Here is a 19,027-nt window from a genome sequence, read left to right on the forward strand (position 1 = left end):
ACAAGTCTGAATATAAATAACATAAAAATTTTTGAAGTGCGCAATATTAATGATGGGTAATGGCTTAGGCATGCATTACACTCTCAGAGATGTTACTGAGACAGATTGCACATCCGGTCTGCATATCTGGTCAGTACTGTATTAAAGAATCGCTCCGATTAGTTTATTAGCCACAGGTTCCTACGCAACTTTAGTGTATGCAGATTTTACTGGGGTAATAGCTGTTAAAGCCGTACATCAGTTGAGGCATGGTCTAAAAAGATCGTTGCTAGGCGATGCGCGGATTGCGGGTCGCGGGTGCAAATGACGCCTGTCAAACGAAATATTATTTGTCATATAAATCCAACATACGTCCATTTTATGTTCTGTTTATTGTTCTATTAGTAACAATAATAATATATTCATTGACATGTTTTCTTTTTAAAGTAAATGGGTAACGTTTTTAGTCATCTTTACACGATTTAAGAATTAATTGGCCCGTCGCCATCACGAGGCAAAGTGACGTGTTTCTAGCTCGACGTTCTCTCACTGAATGCGAGCGAGTCCAAAATTTCGTCGCGCCTACAGTTGAAAATTATTTGCCTTTCACTGATGCGTCACCTTAAGTTAAAATTACAATTTAAAATAAGTATACTTATTATGATCAGTAAAAAAAAAATGAATTTTTTAAAAATTGATGTTTAAACAGTTTATTCTCAATGTTAAATGGATATATCTGTTTGTTTATCCGGATTACATTCATTCCCAATTAGTCTGGATAATCGAGATTCTACTGTAATTGACTATTTCTCATGCCTCGATGACATTGAGCTACTTTACAGCTGCTTGTTGGCGAACTTAAAAGCGGGCGAGTCAGCTAGTGCGATTGTGATGACACACAAAACTTTCGACTTGCTCAGAAGCCACAAGCTAGTGACTATTTTGACAGGACGTAGTTCGTTTTTTTACCGGGAGGTCGCCACTATCGCTCTACTGCGCAGACGCAGACCGGCCCACACGCCAGCGAGTAGCGTGTAAAAGTAGCCCGGTTTTCAACTTTTCTCGGTAGATTGTTTACTATCTGCTTGTTAGCTTGTTCGATGATGACACCTGGGCGAGTTTATAAGCAGATTGTAAATTCGCCAACAAGCAGCTTGTTAAGTAGCTCAATGTCTCTTTCTCAGCTTGCTCAGCGACTTTTTTCGCACATAGGCAGCCGCACCCCTCGCATCGGCCCTGGGCATAGGTTGTGCGTCGAATTCCATGGGTTGCCGGTTGTATACCCAACGCAAAATACCCGTTTTTTTTTACGATAATATACCTACGTTTCGATATACATAACTAATAATCTCAGTAATAAAGCATCCTTCCATATCAGCGGTCGCGGCTTGCCCAACATTGGGTTTATTTCTGTCTGAGTCGGGAGGAGAGTCGCCGACAAAACGAAACCGGCCTGCATTCGAGTGAGACCGCTCAACGAGAACGCACGATCGCACTGCAACAGCTCAGTCCTTACGTCATTCGCCCGACCAATAGTAGCCCCGTCAGTATCGTATTACCAACATCTAAAAATAACAATTCCTACCCGCCATTTTTGACTTATATATTTTTCAACCGTAATATTTTTAAATAAAAAACAAACGAAAGAAATAATTACTTATTGTATGTGTTAATACGAACGTTTTTGTGTTATTTAGTTTATTGTGACTTGTGTTGTTTTATCTTCAGTTTGGACTTTGTACGAATATAGTGGAATTATAATAACCCAGGTAAAAGATTTCTCTTTTATTACATTTAATTAGTGTGTCCCATCATTCGATTATCAACATGTCAAAAATAAATACAGGTCCCATACAGACTAAGATTTACTTTTCGCTGCAAACTTGCGCTAGTTTAAACTCATAGCCGAATAACTTATAGGAAGAATTATTCCAGCATCCAACCCTGTGTAGCTCAAATCATCAATAATTATAAATAATATTAATGCGTTTAATTGTGGATAAGAAGTTAAACACCATCAAATATGGCCGATGATAATAATTTAGTAGAATATTACAATCTCCTTTAAAAGAACTACAACATAAGGGTTCTGCAATAGGATTCTCAAATGAATATTAATTCATAAGTCTGGCTTCATGCAAATAACATGTTATATTATTTTGAACTTACGTTCCCAATCTAAAAATAAGTTTAAAATACGTAGGGGACTTATTCTTACCCAATACAAATTGTAGAATTATTTAGTCAATGAAGTTTTTCGAATATATATTCAAATGAAAGTCAAATATAATTTTACTGTCGGCGCGTTATTTTATTGCAAAATAAATATTTTTGAATTTGGAATATTCCGACGCAGACGTCGGTATTAGGTACCTATACCCCGCAAATCTTCAAAGAGTTTCAAAGCTTTACTGAAACTTTTCCCCTGGCTATCTCAAATTTCTTGTTACGTGCTTTTAATTCTAATAGGCATGCCCGAGATTATTTTCAAATCGTTTTGCAAAATAACGCGTTCGACAGATGGAAAGTTGCCAAAATTTCGCAATGTTTAAAGAACCGAACGGTTTGTTTAAGTAATTACAGAGTGAATGCACCCCCCACTAATAAACTGTGACTAACTTGTATTATCGATTTCCCATAGGTTTTCGGATTTAATGATCTTTTTTGAATTTGACCTTAAATATAGTTATCGAATTGTAAAGACAAACAAATAAATATAATGTACATATTACTGCTATAAAATGACTTCACACTGTAGTGGAGTAAATTAATGAAAGAAAATTCAGTTTCCGGGACGTCGGGAAAATCCAATCCGGAACAACACCGTGAAAATCCATAAACAAGTAGCGGTAACTTTTAATTGGCTATTATTTTGAAAAAAAATAATAGATTATGAAAATGTTGCCAAGACAGCTAATATTATTGATAGGTATATAGTTATTTGGCACACCGAATAAAATGAAAGTATAAGTTAGCATCTATTAATCATGTTAAATAATAATATGCATAACGCCGATACATCATTATAAAATTATAGGTGAAGACATTTTCATGCAGTGTATTGGAATCGTTTTTTTATTAGTTGGCCAAATCAATTTTATTTCTAACAATATGGTGGACAGGAAATGTTTTTAAATCACCTGAATATCATTGATGTACTTACCTGTTTCCTTGTAATGTATAATCTCCAGAAGCCGATATGCACATATGATTATGATTATTGCTAACATAAATTATATTTTTAGAGAAGATGACATTACAATAATATTTGTAGAATTAATGAAAAACAGGTTTGTTTAGTTTTTTTGTTGTATGCACTTATGCACGGTCCAGACGAAGATACATGTTCGTAAACAAATTAACATTGCATAAAAACTATCCACAAATATTTGTATTTAATATGGGCAGATGTTTAGACAAACAATCTAGTTAAGCCATGTTTGGAGAAAAAAAACTACTGTTTCATCGGACGTATCGACGCATGGTCTTTTGAAATGTTGTTTTGATTAAAACACACACACATTTGTACGATTTGTACTGTCTATACTGCATTATTAATTTAATTGAAATATTTGCAGGTGTGGACGTGTGTTGAATTTCAAAATTTTCAAAACAAAAATAAGTACCTAAGTACTGTGTACGTAAATTTAGCCGGAAAAGCTTAAAAACCGTTGTATAATAAAAATTATTAATGTGGATATTTTGTATCTTAGTCTGGATTTAGGCATTATGCATATTATTATGATAGAATATATTATAATTATAATGAAACCATCGATGATAAAGCATGATAAGAATGTGAATCATGTAAATAAAACACCAACCGGTGGCAATTTTATTTCCAATATGAAAACAAAAGAATGCAAAACATTCTTCAGTTATTTACTTTAAGAAGCAAATTCGACGAACGCATATTTTGAATTCCATGCTACTGTAAGTACTTATTAATTGCACTCTGTATATAATAATCAGAAGTGGTAATAATAATTATTCATCTACCTGCCTATAATGCCTACCTGCTGAATAGTAAATATTTAACTTTTCAACAAGAATGTTTATAATTAATAATCAGTCGAAGCGTGCGGTTTAATTATTTTCAGTCTATAAAACGGACAGAAAATTCATGTTTAGTTTATAAATTATTTTTGGGAGTTCAATAAACTCGTCACTTCTAAAGGAACATATTTTTTTTCGATCAACGCCTAAAATAAAGTTTTTTTACGTTGGTATCTATATATTATTATATTACAGTAAATACTAAATATTATATAGGCTTTACATATAAGAATGATGAAAACAATACAATTTTGTGAACCTTTATGTTATAACAAAATCATAAGCTTTAAATATCATATTATGTACTATATTATTATACAATACATATTAACATTATAAGGTTAATTTTCAGGTGTTCTTTTTGTCACGCCGGATATTCCAATTTTGAAATAATGATATCGACAGAAAACTTTAAAAACAATTGAATGTAGCATTAAATTTGCTGTCACATTCACCTTACGTACTGGCATGGGTGGGAAACCCCAATTGACTTATTATACTCGCTGGTTATTAATTAAATTAAATAAAGTCATGTTGACCTCTTATTTTAGATAGGTATACAGCTTCAAATGTATATAATTTTGAAAACATATTTTTTATAAAAAAGTTGGTAGGGAATATGCTCGACGTCTAAATATGTGATGTTGGTGCTGATAGATTGGTGATTCATTAGTAAACCTACTTAATCCAGTAAGCAGGTAGTAGAGTGCCTGTCTACAAAGTCGTGAAAACGTGTTTTAATCCAGCATATGGCAAAAATTACATGTTATTTTTCAATGTGTTGATCCAAAGCAAGGACCCGATGCTTTGGGCAAATGGCCAACAACTATTCCTTTTAAAAATCGTCTCATGACATTCATGTGATTCGACTAGTATATAGTAAACGGTAAATTACTTTAATTAAGTATATAGGTACATATCATTATAGAAATTAATAAAACTCTGGCATTGTCCGATTTGTCCATTGTACAAAATGGTAATATTGTATCTCTTTATGTTGGTCACGATCTTCGAAACAGTTGACCTATAAATGCTGCATTCAGGTTTCATGTATTGAAGAATGAAGGTTAACGATTATGACAGGTAATTTTTAACGCAGTGAATTTTCTCCTTTTATAGATGCAGGCGAAGTTTTTTCACCCTTTGAAACGTTTTTTCATCAACTCAACAATCTGTGACCTTGTTTGGACAGATGTTTTGTAAATTATATTTGATTTGCCATATACGTAAACGATAATAATATTAACTACTATAGATTTTACTCCAATACTGACATTTATTATACTATGTATACACTGGCGATCACCCACTAGGTACTTTGTCCCCGTGAAATACGAAGAAAAAGTGGACATGGCAATGAAGGAAAATACTGATTCGTATTATTGATTGTTCGATTTCTAGGCGCGCGTCTCTCAAATCACGCCTCAACCAATATTGTTGTAAGTGCGTTATTTTCGTAAGTTTCTTTTGATAATGTAGACGAAAGTCTACTAAATTGGTAGATACCAATACCTATAGATAAGCTGCCATATTGGTCAAATGTTTCTTTTAAATCGACAACCAGACATTACAATTTTGTTTTCAGTATATTTCTTTGCTGAAGTCATGGTTATAATCATGTCCTCAGATTCGTCATGAACATTAGTCGCATCCAGTCAAGTACCTACTCATTACAAAACAACTCTTTTGTATGGATAAATGAACAACTAGGTACTTTAGAATGTATCCTACTTGCTCCTTTTTCCTTTAATTTTATCTACTCACTTGAGATTCTGGATTGAGAATTAACAGAACATATTGAAATACTTATAAGTTTAAAAAATGCGTTAGAGCAGTTGTTTACATACAATCACATAATTATTTATACGTGAGAAAACCCACTCGTGTATGAAAAAATATAAGCATAATATTATGTAAAAACTGCTATCGGTAAAGTGCATGAAAATCACTAAATTTGAAGCCAAAATAAACCCATCTCGGTCACCCATGCATTGGAGTTCATATTTTAATCCTCAGCTCTTCAATTATTATTATTAATAGTATGTAGGTACATATTAAATAATAATTATTATTCGAATGCACAAAGTTATCTCGCGATAAGTGCCACATATTACCCATGTTTCATATAAATAATATACGAATATTATCTGTAATGTTTTCGTTACATAATTTGATTAAATCAGTATGTACTACGAAATTTTGTTGACTTCTGAATTTATTCGATTGAAAAGTGTAATTATATCGATTATGATTCGTTGCTCATTAGCATAGAGTAGACTAATATACTATATCTCATTAGTCATTAGTATTACAATGATTCAAGTTATTAAGACTACTTTTGGTAAATAATACAAAGATGCCAACATCTTTTTAGTTTTGTTATGTATTAAATATAGTAAACACTCAAATTTATTAGAAAATTACAATGTTGTTAATAATCTCAATATTTTATTCTCGGCGAAAAACCATTATATTAAATGAAATAAAACAGAATAATATGTAATAGGTATTATATAGTTAGTCAACCGATAACAATAATCCTGAATATTATCATTTAATCAGATGCTGTAGATAGGTAGATACATAATTATTATGAATCACGTACGTTGACTTTTGCTTGTAGGGATGCTATTGAAAAAAATATTATAAACCCACCATTTATTTACAACATAATATTATCTATTGTAATTAATTGATTATTGGCCCGATCAAATAATATAATGTATGGCATTGCCATTTTCTAAAAATATTTCTAATGATATGATAAAACGTAATATTAATAAAGATAGTTAAGTAGAAATTTTCATACAATTGCACAAATAAGAACCTAAATCATAATTATTGCATAGTCGGTATGTACGTTATCGATTATTTTGTGGGGATGCTCCGTGTCTGTTGCATCTATAGACCGCAAGCCACTGCTAGGTACCTACTAGATATGGCTATATTTTGTTTTATTTTGATATTTGTATTATGTTTTGTTTATGTAACTACTACAACACAATTTTATTAGTTTTATAACAATAATATTGCGTTATTAACATCGACAATCAATCGGCATTTAGTTTCTGTACCTACCGGTCAAGAATGCGCACGAGTGCTTTGAGATAAAAGTTATCGAAATATTTTCATATGCCATCGATAGATTAGAGATTATTCTATTGTCCGCTTTGAATGACTCATTGGGTATTGTAATTATCTCTATTTATAATTTAGTCATCGCATCCACAATGTAGGGGTCAAATATCTATGTCAAATTTTGACATTCAGACATTTCAAAAATATTGATTAGATTAAATTACATAATGTAGCTGTGCTCTGTTAATTAAGAAAACTACGGACAACAAAACATGATTGGTGATTTTTTTTATAGAATGTTATATATTCTATTACTCTCGTTTATATACATTTTAATATTATGTTAAAAATAAGTCGAATAAGTTGACGCAAATATTTCATTTGCGATTTGGCCGCGCAATGAATATACCAGTCGAATACGTTTCATCCTTTTGTGTAGGTCGGTATTTCCTACGTTATTCCAGTTCTTGTATATATTATTTTAACTTCACTTTGTTTACTTCTATCAAAGCACTCGTGTTTGGATTAGTTGTTTCAATGAAATATCGATGGTTTGAATAATAGATGCATTTTTCGGAGATTGTTTCTTTTAAGATGGCACATAACGTATTTTCTCAGAGCAAAGGAAGTAGTGAACATCAATTTGTCAGATTCAATGTGTGGTTTTCGTAAATGTGTTAAAAGGACAAATACATTTTATTCTCTCGTTTAAGTTTATTAAGCATCCATAATTTATAAAACACTTGAAAAGTATGTAGGTGCCTTTCCAAAACAGTAACAGCACGGTATTGGTGTTTTATATTATGATCTTATGATACATCGCACATCCGATAAAATAGAGTCATAACTCAAAGAGTAGATTTTTCAGTAGAGCCAAAAAACTAATATGAAAATGGTCAAAATCACTTTCTTGTATGTTTCCCGCATTACTCTTTAGAGCAGGGGTGGGAAAACTGCGGCCCGCGGGCCGCATGTGGCCCGCCGGGTATTTTTTTGCGGCCCGCCATCATTAATTGTACTTCTGATTACGAATAACTTTTTATAATTTTTAAAAAAATATTGACATTAGATTAAAATTTGAAGAATTTGTTGTTTCGTAAATGTATTATCTCAGTACGTCTTCATTGCGTCTCGTCTCACACTATGTAATCACTATTTTCTACGTTGAACATCGTGACACATTTAAATACTTTTAACTCCGCGTTGCAAGGAAAAAATATATGCCCATGATATGGTAAAAAGTTTCAGATTTCAATTAAAACTCAAATTATTCCTTCAACAAATATCGAATAACAACGTGGACCACTTTCCAACTTTGTAGTTGCTGAATATACCAGAATATAAATTTGAAGAATATTGTAAAATTATTAAAGCTCTGAATGACGATTTTTTACAAAGATTTAGTCACTTCCGAAAAATTGAGACAAGTTTAGCAATAGTACGCGATCCATTTTCAATAGATATTGATAGTGGACCAACAGAGCTACAACTTGAGATTATTGATCTGCAGTGTGACACTGATTTAAGAGAATTGCTTCGTCGTGAAGAAATCTCCAAATTTTACAATGCCCTTAATTCAGACAAATTCGACCAACTTAAAGATTATGCAAGAAAAATGTTCGTTATTTTTGGATCAACCTATGTATGTGAACAAATATTTTCGATCATGAACCTCAATAAAAATTCTTTTCGATCAAATATCTCCGATGCCCATTTACAAGCAGTTTTGAGAATATGAACTAGAAAATTATTACCTGAATTTAAAAAAATGTTAAAAAATGTTTCAGTTTCAATTTTATTATTAATTTTTTTGTAATGTATATTTTTCGTGATAATAAATAGTGTATATCTAAAAATGGTATTTTACTTGCGGCCCGCCGCTCATTTTGAACTCTTGAATTTGGCCCTCCATCCAAAAAGTTTGCCCCCCCCTGCTTTAGAGCAATGCCCATGTTATATATATATTTGGATTCGTCGTAAAAAATGCTATGTTACATTGTAAAAAAAAGTCATTTTACAGAAAGAAAATCGTGAAAAACTTGAGTTGTGACACTTTTTTATATAAGATTTCGGAATATTTCAACAAAAAATATTCAATTCGAATTATGACAATATAGTCATTTTCCACTTTATGACTGTATTAAATAATAATATAGTATCTCAAATTTTGAGATACGAAATACAATACGTGCACACACCGACGCGTCGTAAAGTAAAAAATGACACTGTTTGAGAATGAACACGTTCAAATTAGTCTAAATGTAATAGTCATAATTCCATCTAGTGGTTTTAATATTAAAGCTAAAATTATGACTATTTTTTAGCAGATGGAGATTTTTTTTGTAAATCTATACTAAACTCAAAATCGTGGTTTTTTGACTTATGACTCTATTTTATCGGATGTGCGACATCTATAAATTTTGAACTCTCAATAACAGCATACAACGAATGTGTCTAATGTATTTTTTTTGTTAAAAATAGATTCGTTCTCATCTTTACATAATATATACAGGTTAATTGAATGCATCATTTGGTGATTAATTAAATAATTAGTACTGGCGTCTAAATTTAAATAGGTACAATAAAATTATTTGAGGTCAAGGAATAAATAAAATGCGATGAATCTGCATTAAAATAACCCAGGAAAAACTATGTTTAAAAGGTCTAACGTCTAACTAACGTATGTTGTATTTCTCGGTGTAGGATGGCGCAGCTGATCAGCGTCAGACTGACCAGACCCGACAACTGTCCCCTCGGGTTCCGCCTTCAGGGGGGCAAGGACTTCGGAACTCCGCTGGTCATCCAAAAGGTAAGTCCTCATAACAAACATATACATTTAATTTACTACACAACTACACCATCGCGACTTTTTTTGTATCAGATTGAAAGGCTAACACTTAGGTATTTGGAAATAGTCAATAGGTACATTGGCACTCGAATTTATTTAAGTATCTAGCTATTGACAATTTATTAAAATTATAATTCTATTTTCGTTTGTTATGTCAACAATAAAATTATCTTTTTAAGAAAAATATTCAGACGTTCGTCATTTTCGTTTTGTTACTAGGGTATTTACTTTCCATTACAATGTGCAGGATATTTTGGTTAACCGCATAAGTAATATCATTTATTTATTTAAATAAAACACGTAAATTTGCGGTTGTCTTTTTACTCACACTAATATACGTTAGTCAGATAATACACCAATATAAAATATGTCAATGCATACAAGTTACATGGTCGATTTTTTTAAATAGGCTGTCATCTTATTATGACGTGTTCATTTATTTATTATTAACAAATTAGGTAACGACGTTGCATTTATTTTGAATTTCAATAATTAAAACGTTGAACTTTTGTAATTGCAGCAGTGACAAATAATGTTTTTATAATGTCAATCGATAATAATTGATAATTGTTATTTTTACATAGGTACCGGTACATTTTCGTAAAATAATGACTTAATGCCACCGTAGTTATAATCGTGTAATCTTTTATAGGACATCCATAGACTAAAACCGTATGCGGTTTAGAACAGTGTGCCATACACTTACATTTGCAAATTTAGTAAAAATATATTTTCATGAACAGAAATCTTAGAATCTTAAATTTAGTATGGCACACGGTCCTAAACTGCATACGGTTTCAGTCTATGGATGGCCTATTAGTATGAGACCAATGTCGCAATTCTAAATTGATAACCAAAATATGATATACAATTTATAACAATATCATAACATTCACATTATACTCCGTTAAGTAATGATATTGTAAAACAAATCATCGTTTTTTAGAAGGATATTTAATACTTACAACAAATTTCGAGCTTTTATAAATGCGTACTTTTATTATGTTACCAAATTAAGACGAATTGATTTTCTTTAGAATCATCATAACGTTGGAGTTATTTATTAATGTAGGTTATGTGAACTGTCGAGTCTAATGAAACGAAACATGATGATTGATGACAATTGTAAAACTTTTTTGTTAATTAGTTCACAATAATTGATTAAATGTACCTATACCGATAAAGATATAACTAATATTTTCATTATAAGTAGATTTTATCATGCGGTAAATAAGGCGTAGTGAAAAGTAAGCTGGTGTGAGAAATTCAATTTGGACGGGCCGAGTGCAAAAATCAGCGCTGAAATTAACTTGTCCCCCGCCTTCTACAAACCCAACTCATGTCTTGAGATTATGAGCGGAGATTTTAAGAAAAATTTTCCCAAACTGTTTACAAAATGCGTGCATAAATCTCTTTCACAAAAAAATGCAACAAACCGGTGCTTTCTGTATTCATAAAAGTCTTGTAGGCTTGTAGGAACGCTTAGCAAAACATCTTACGTTTCTACGTTCATTCGGTTTACTTTTACTATATTGATAATTCTCTGTTTCTATGTAACATGTACATATATTTCTTCACCAATTAGGTATATTGTAAAACCGTAATATGTTTTCTAATACGTAAGAAAATGATTGTTGCCAAACGGTGAACTTTTGATACTATCAATTTCTCAATAAAAATAAATTTGTAGTTAATTTTAGCTCGTAATAAATAAAAAAGACTCATAAATATTAGGCACGAAAATCTTAATTAACTTTTTTCTTATTTTTTGGCAACTTACACGATTATGTTTTCAAGCCACTTACTAGACGAATAAATTTATTGCAAAGCTTTTTGGAGCTTTGTGGAGCTTTCACTTTTAAACATCTTGGCACTACATAACGAAGTACCTACACAGATTATTTATCATTTTAGAATATAAATATGCATTGAAAAATATATGTAACGAATAGTATATTATAGTAGATATGCGTTTATAGACCATTTTTGTTTACACAATGTACAAAAAAATGTTAATTTGTATTCTGATGCGTTTGTTGACACAATTGAAACATTATTTATTCCGAGGTGTTATTATTTATTCTTAACTGGAGAAGGAATTTGGGATTTTCGGAGCAATTTTGTTTTTATTTTTAGCATGGATCGCTGCACAAATAAATGTATTCTGTCTGTCCCTTTTTAACGGTCAGATACTCTTTTATTTTCAATGAATTTTTATACACCACGAAAATTAAGATTATCAAAGCATTGCTTATATTTTATTCCAGTGACAGCGTTGCCAACTTGCCAGCATTTTTATTGCCAGATCTACCATTTAAACTAGCCACGTAACTTGCAATGTCATTTAGTGTTGTTTAATATCTGAACCTGCTTTAATGTTTTGATCTGGACGATTTTTCACGATAAGTATAAACCCTAACTCGAAAAAGTTGGACCTTATTCGGTAAACGTATACCTACCTTCCTACATAAAACAATATAAATTTAATGTTGATTTTTTCGAGCAGATCGAAAAAAGCTTACTGTTTTCCTTGAAAGTCTGTAATTTTTTCCTGGTTCTTAATGTACCCCGTCTGGAATATGTTGTCGATGAGAGTTGTTGGCGTCGGTCATTTTATAGGAATGATAATTTGTAATACCGACTGGGTGAAAGAACCGTGAAAGATTTATTTTATATCAACTCATATTGTCGTCACCAAGAAGACACTAATTTAATAATATGTAAAAAAAAATAGATACACCAGCTATTATTTCTTAAAATCATAAAAGTTCATAAAAATAATAAAATGTTACCACCGTATGGTAAAACGATTTTTTTTCTCAAAAAAGTATTGAGTGATCTCAGACCCGGACTAGGATTTGAAAATGTAACACGAAGACATCAAAAGCTTGCCAAGCACTGGTTTATATATCATGCGTGACTGAATTATAATGATATCCTTCTGATCTTGTTAATATCATGATTTGTTTAGTATACTAATTATACTTGAATAGAATTAGTGAAATATAAATAGAAATTTATTTTTATTATAGAGTAAGTTTGTGCGATAAACAAACACGAAGTTGTACCTTGTACCTATAATATTGAGTAAAAAACAAGTAGGTACCTATATTAAATTGTATTTTAACAATTTATTACATACGGACCATACGGTATCCCCGTTTATTTATTTAATGGATTCATTTCAATAAATTGTAGATAGTAATATATTTTATAGTACCTATATTGATAATGAAGTGGTGCAATATGTACTTACAATAACACAAATCACATTTTCAAATTATCGTGGTAAAATATTCTTAGTTGCTATTCTATTTTTAAAATTCGGTATCATATTATATTTTATGTTTGAAACGAGTGGACCGAGATCTTTGCTGGGTTTCCTTCATTCAAGTTTTCTAGTTGAGAATACTTTTGTAATTTATTGTATAGTCTATTTTCTATTGATATTCAATACTTCCACGAACTTTAGCGTGATACAGCCAGATAGATATTATTATGTTGTTTACGAGCCAACATTTTACAAATTACATTACAAGACGGATGGATAATAATAAATAATCGATCCCGACGATGTAAACGAGGCGTCTAGTCTCATTTTTAAATATCTTGTTCCGGGAGCTGGGAAGAGTGACGACGGCATGTCATGATATTATTGACATGAAACGATATTTCAGTTCTCAATACCTACCCTATTTTTAGATAACTTTCTTTGTGAGTTGCCAGTGAATTTCATTATAAAAATATTGAACAGTTTATGTAGATATTATTTGAAGTATATTTCGTGTTATTTTAGCAACTAACTAATGCAAAAGTAGATATATACAATATATATATGTATATACAGTACTCTCTCAGTAATCCGCCACCCCAAAAACCAGACAAGTGTCCGATTAGTGAAAGCGGTGGATTATAATGCATACATACAAAATATGATAAAAATTAAAACAGGTATTTCATAAAAAATAGTTTTTTTGAGAAATTTGTACTAGCAAATTACAGTTTTATTTATAAACTCGCCCGATTCCATATATAAGTCCCGCCCGATTCCATATTTTTTTAATATGCATGTTTCTGAGGTGCTTCCGAATTATGTATGCTTAATAAGAATGAACTAATGTTATTTATATTGATAAATATTGGATCTTGACCGGTAATTGAGAGATTAAATCACACGAGTGGGACAGATGTGCGTATTATTTTATCAATAACAATTGTGTGTGGCTAAATCTGGATCTAAATTCACTCATCTAAATAAAACGAAAAAGTAGAATAGCCAATTTGTGTAAAAACTGGTTTATTATCTGTACATTAGCGATGTATTTTATCACTCTTAGAATAGGGCTTACTTTAAAATTAACTAACAAATAGTTGTAGGCACTCATCCTTTTGTGATTTGGCGCCTAACTTAAAATTTCTGATACCCTGCTTAAACTTGCTTCTTACTACGGTCCTGTCTCGGAAATGAAGTTGTGTGACATTAATTTGCTTTATCTATTTGAAAAGTCGGTACTGTTCGGTTATCAGGAATACAGCGGAAAACACATTTTGAAAATATCCGATATACTGGATTATTTGTTAGTTTGGGTTAGTTTAGGTTGGGTTAGGTTAGGTTTGGTTTGGTTAGGTTAATTTAACAAATAATCCAGTTTATCGGCTATTTTCAAAATGTGTTTTCCGCTGTATTCCTGATAACCGAACAGTACCGAAAAGTCTTAATAAATTTGTAATATAAAACTCATATAATTATTATAATATCTTGTAAGTATTACTACTTTATCGGTTATCTACTATCAGAATATTTTCCGCTTAAATAAAATGATATTATAATAATATTATGGTCGGAATTCAGTACTTAGGAAAATTTTATCACTTGATATCGCGTGAGAATTTTCTTTACATTATTCGTCACTGTTCTGGCAGAAGACACTAATTCGAAAAAATGACATATTGCGTTAGTTATAACAAAATATTCCTTATTTCAAACTTTACCGTCTGGAAACCTTGGAAGTCTTTATTTTAAAGTCATCCTTTTTACGATTACTAACTCACATGATAGACCATTTCAATCATTTTAACAACTTCAAAGTCAAATTACTCAAAACTAGTATTCTCCAGTTAGTGTGTTCTGCCAGAACAGAGACGAATTATATTGTGATCTTCGTCTAGGTATTTCTTGTACATCGTAAACATTCAAGTAGTTCTCAAGGTGGAACAATAGAGAATTTTAATCCAAGTAAAACAAAGCCATGCTAATTAATTGTCTACAAACGTTATCTTCAACTATAAACATACCTATTAAGTGTTGCAGTTTATCAAAATTGCATTGGTATTAGACGCACAGAAATAAACTGCGCCGCAAAACAGAGAATAGTTTGCCATGAATTCTGCTATTACAAAGAAAATACGGAAATACTGATAACATAATATTTCTTTAAAATGTCATAATTTGCATTTTAGTTATACCTGTATGTATATATTATACGTACATATATACGTACAGTAGAACAATTATCTGTTGTAATAATAATTGTGAATAAAAAATATACCTAAACATAGAGAAAGACGTGCGGTGCGATGTTCAAACTAAACCGATTTTTTAAAAAAATATATGTTTAGATTTATAACGTTTCTATATCAAATTTAATTGTTGGAACATTTTTGACTGCCCAACAATAATAGTGTGCTAGTTATACAAACCTAAACAAATATATCGTAGTGAGGACGTACTAACGCATTCAAATTTTACCATATTTCAGGAGAAATTGTACTGCTTACCATATTTTAATATAATTAGCCCTTTCTAGTAGTCGAAGATAGTCCAGGTAAAAAAAATAATTTAAAAACCTCACTCTTTTTATTTAAAAAAAAAGTATTGTTTCATTTAAAACAGCGCTTGCAATTGAATATTTTACGAACCGGGGCACTCGGCAATTTTCCGAAAATATTAACATAATATGTTCAATAATTAGAATGGTACATTCTTAAATCTTGCGAATTATTCGTTGAATAAAATAAATAGTAAATTAACATAATATGTTATTATTTTTCTAAGCGGGCGATAATCTCTGGGATTTCATGAACCGAAACTGTGCTCCGGTTCATTTCGAGGCCTCATTTATAATCATACAAAACCGATGATTTCAGTGAAATCGGGATAATCAACATTCGACTGTAATCCATACATCTTAGACTTCATTAGTATCCTATTTATCATATTTTCATAAAATTAGCCCTTTCTAATGATCCTGAAGTTAGTCCGGATAACAAAAATAATAGAACGTTCAAAAATATCACGCTTTTTAATTATTTTTAAAAGTATAGGTATACATAGTTTCATTTATAATTATACATCGTATTCGGAATTTTGTACGTAAACAGTTCACCGCAGGACGTATGGAGTATATTTGTACGTATGCTACAACATGTGGCGCTAGTTTGCGAATTTCATGAGATGTTTTTACTAGGTTAGGTTAGGGTTAATCTAATTGGAACAGTACTATTTGCATACTATCGCCGCATATTGTAAGATACGTAAAAATGTATTCCACGGTGAAATGTTCACCGAAGAACTCGTCATTTGATAAAATGTTATACGAACTCATGTTTCACGTACTGCGACGCACGAATAAGTGTCCCACGATGAACTGCATACGTACAACTTACATGTAACCATCATACATAACTGCTGACCTTTATGAAATCTGGATAACTCTGGATTCTACTACATGGGTTGTATATTATAATTTATATGCTGTATGAGAAATCGGTTTTCTTTGTGTTGAAAAGTAGGAAAATCTCATGTTGTAAATAACTATATCCGTATCCTAGTTTAATTTAAACGTTATTCCCAACACTTTTTGAAGGGCACAACCTTGTGATGAGATGAGTTGTACTTTTAATGTAAGCTTTTGCTAATTCTTGCGTAAGTCTTGTTGTGAATCACTGCCTTATGTTATGTAGATAATTAAAAAGTCAATTTACAATATGTTTAAACACAGTATTTAGTTATAACTTGTTATGAATAAATAATGTAATAAATACTAAAATGGCGATACATACTCAATTCATCACTGTATATTATATAGAAGTGATTAAAAATCAATGTGATTACTGCACCTGCGATAGATCATTGACCCATTTCAGATGTTATGCATTTATTATGAAACTTTTGGTAAAACATCGAATGTAATTTCCCAGCGAATTTCGCGTAGGTGTCAAATTTTGGCACGTTTTGCAATTATTATCTCTCAAAATCTCTCAAGGTTTCCAACAGCGATGCTTGAATTATTGCCACTGAAAAATTGCACTAATATAAGTCAGATTGTTATTTTTTGTGTATCTGTTTTATTTTATTTTAAAACTTTTGGCACTCCCGTTTCCTCATGTAAAACTAAAAATAATGTTTACTGAAGTGATTCAAAAGACTTTCAAAGTTATTTATTTTATATTTTGCCCTCCGCATAGTAAATTAACTATATTATAATATTACTTATAATCTTACATAATTCGGAAACATCTCAGACATATACATATTTGCATGAATTTTCGTCGTCGTTACGTAGGGTGCAGGTGGCTAAATTAGTAAAGCACATTGGTTGGAATTTGATGGATACAGATTCGAGTCCCGCCCGGAACTATATTATTTTATTTATTTCTGAAGGGAGACAATTATGAAGTTCATTAAAAAATGTTACATTCTCAAATCTTGTGAATTATTCGTTAATTAACAAAAACCGTTGCTAATTTTTAGCCATAAGTAGGTATACTTAATTGACAATTACTTGGAGCAGTGTTTTTCAACATTTTCGAAATAGTGACATAGTTTAAAACTAATTAGGATTTCGCGACACACCAAAAATATTAATTTAAAAAGTTGTGTTTGAAATAATAATGCGTTTGCACATACTGGCTGGGAAACACACTGGTTTAGAAGAAAATCTGTATTATAGTAACATCACTAAAGATGTGCAGTATCCGTATTTGTATACTGTACTATGGTAGCTATCGTCGATATTGTTCAGATCGCTCCTGTTGTATTGGATTGTCTCGCTTGACCACACTCCCGCTCTTTCTTATTACCCGTCCGACAATCAAACCTGATTTATAATATGGTAATAATATTTATTCCTCATTAATTTAAGTACTTATATAAAATTAACGTTCAAATGTTGTGAATTTTGCTCATTCACATTTTTCTCCTTTCAATTTTGTTTTCATGTACCAACATTGGCACACCTTGTTAGTGAAATGGATTGAATGTACCCCTTGGAATTCGATACTATTTTAGTTCTAATACATTAGTATTCAAATACCCCGTAGAGTACTTACATACGTTCGTATGCCATACATCTCGACGACATTTCTCCTATTTTATTTTTAACCACTAATCCCACGAATGTATTTTTGTACATTCGTTCAGCTAACACTGAAATAAAAGACCTCGGTATATCTTTCGAGAAGAGCTCGCTAAAATATCACGATTTTCAGAAAAAAATACTTTTCTATAGGCAATAATATAAATTCATGCATTTTTTTTCGGTCAGGGTCGATAAAAAGTGTGCTATTACGGAATTGAATTAGTATAACTTACGAGCGATATACAATCTAATTCAAATTTCTTATGGGCAAAAATAAAATATAATTTATTGTTCACTTCACGTATAAAACTATAAATTTTGGGCAATATAAGATGCTAGATAGACACCCAAAATACGAGCAGACATTAACTTCTTTTTAAAGGTAAATTTCCATCAAATGATATATCCAGACCACCCAAATATAATCTATTGAAAGACATTATTACAAGATAAACCGAGCGCAAGATTCTACACAGGCTTTTGTTAAGCGATTGATTATACACAATATATACGTAAATATTGCGTTTCAAACGAGTTTCCTGTTAACTACCGTATTATCGACTGAATTAAGTACAGGTTTTAAGTATAATTAATGATTTTACTATAGCTTTATCTTATCAAATTTTTCAACTGTTATAATGGGTCAAGTATTTTTTTTATTATTAAGAATTATGACGAACAAAGGTTGGATTGGAAAGTACCTAAT

At 31.1% G+C, this 19,027-nt stretch overlaps 1 protein-coding gene and 1 long non-coding RNA gene across 21 annotated transcripts in view; both read left to right on the forward strand.

Annotated features, from left to right (window-relative positions):
• The first annotated feature begins 1,436 nt into the window (after positions 1-1,436).
• LOC147068096 (PDZ and LIM domain protein Zasp-like) overlaps positions 1,437-19,027 on the forward strand; it is an 86,483-nt gene continuing 68,892 nt past the window's right edge. For 9 of the 20 annotated variants that reach the window (XM_085952430.1, XM_085952422.1, XM_085952431.1 and 6 more), the window contains exons 1-2: positions 1,437-1,748; positions 9,817-9,922. In XM_085952430.1, the coding sequence (XP_085808556.1) occupies positions 9,818-9,922 (105 nt within the window). In that variant the 5' untranslated portion in view covers positions 1,437-1,748; position 9,817. The remainder of the gene's footprint in view (positions 1,749-9,816; positions 9,923-19,027) is intronic. The other 11 variants (XM_085952418.1, XM_085952433.1, XM_085952426.1 and 8 more) reach the window with 2 other exon arrangements.
• On the forward strand, positions 13,135-15,823 carry LOC147068097 (uncharacterized). Its single transcript, XR_015071336.1, has 3 exons — positions 13,135-14,466; positions 14,675-14,868; positions 15,102-15,823. It is a non-coding gene; the product is annotated as an uncharacterized LOC147068097 (long non-coding RNA).

Source organism: Rhyacophila brunnea, unplaced genomic scaffold (assembly GCF_057557595.1).
Source record: "Rhyacophila brunnea isolate RB1 unplaced genomic scaffold, BYU_Rbru_1.0 scaffold_3, whole genome shotgun sequence".
Taxonomy (NCBI): Eukaryota; Metazoa; Arthropoda; class Insecta; order Trichoptera; family Rhyacophilidae; genus Rhyacophila; species Rhyacophila brunnea.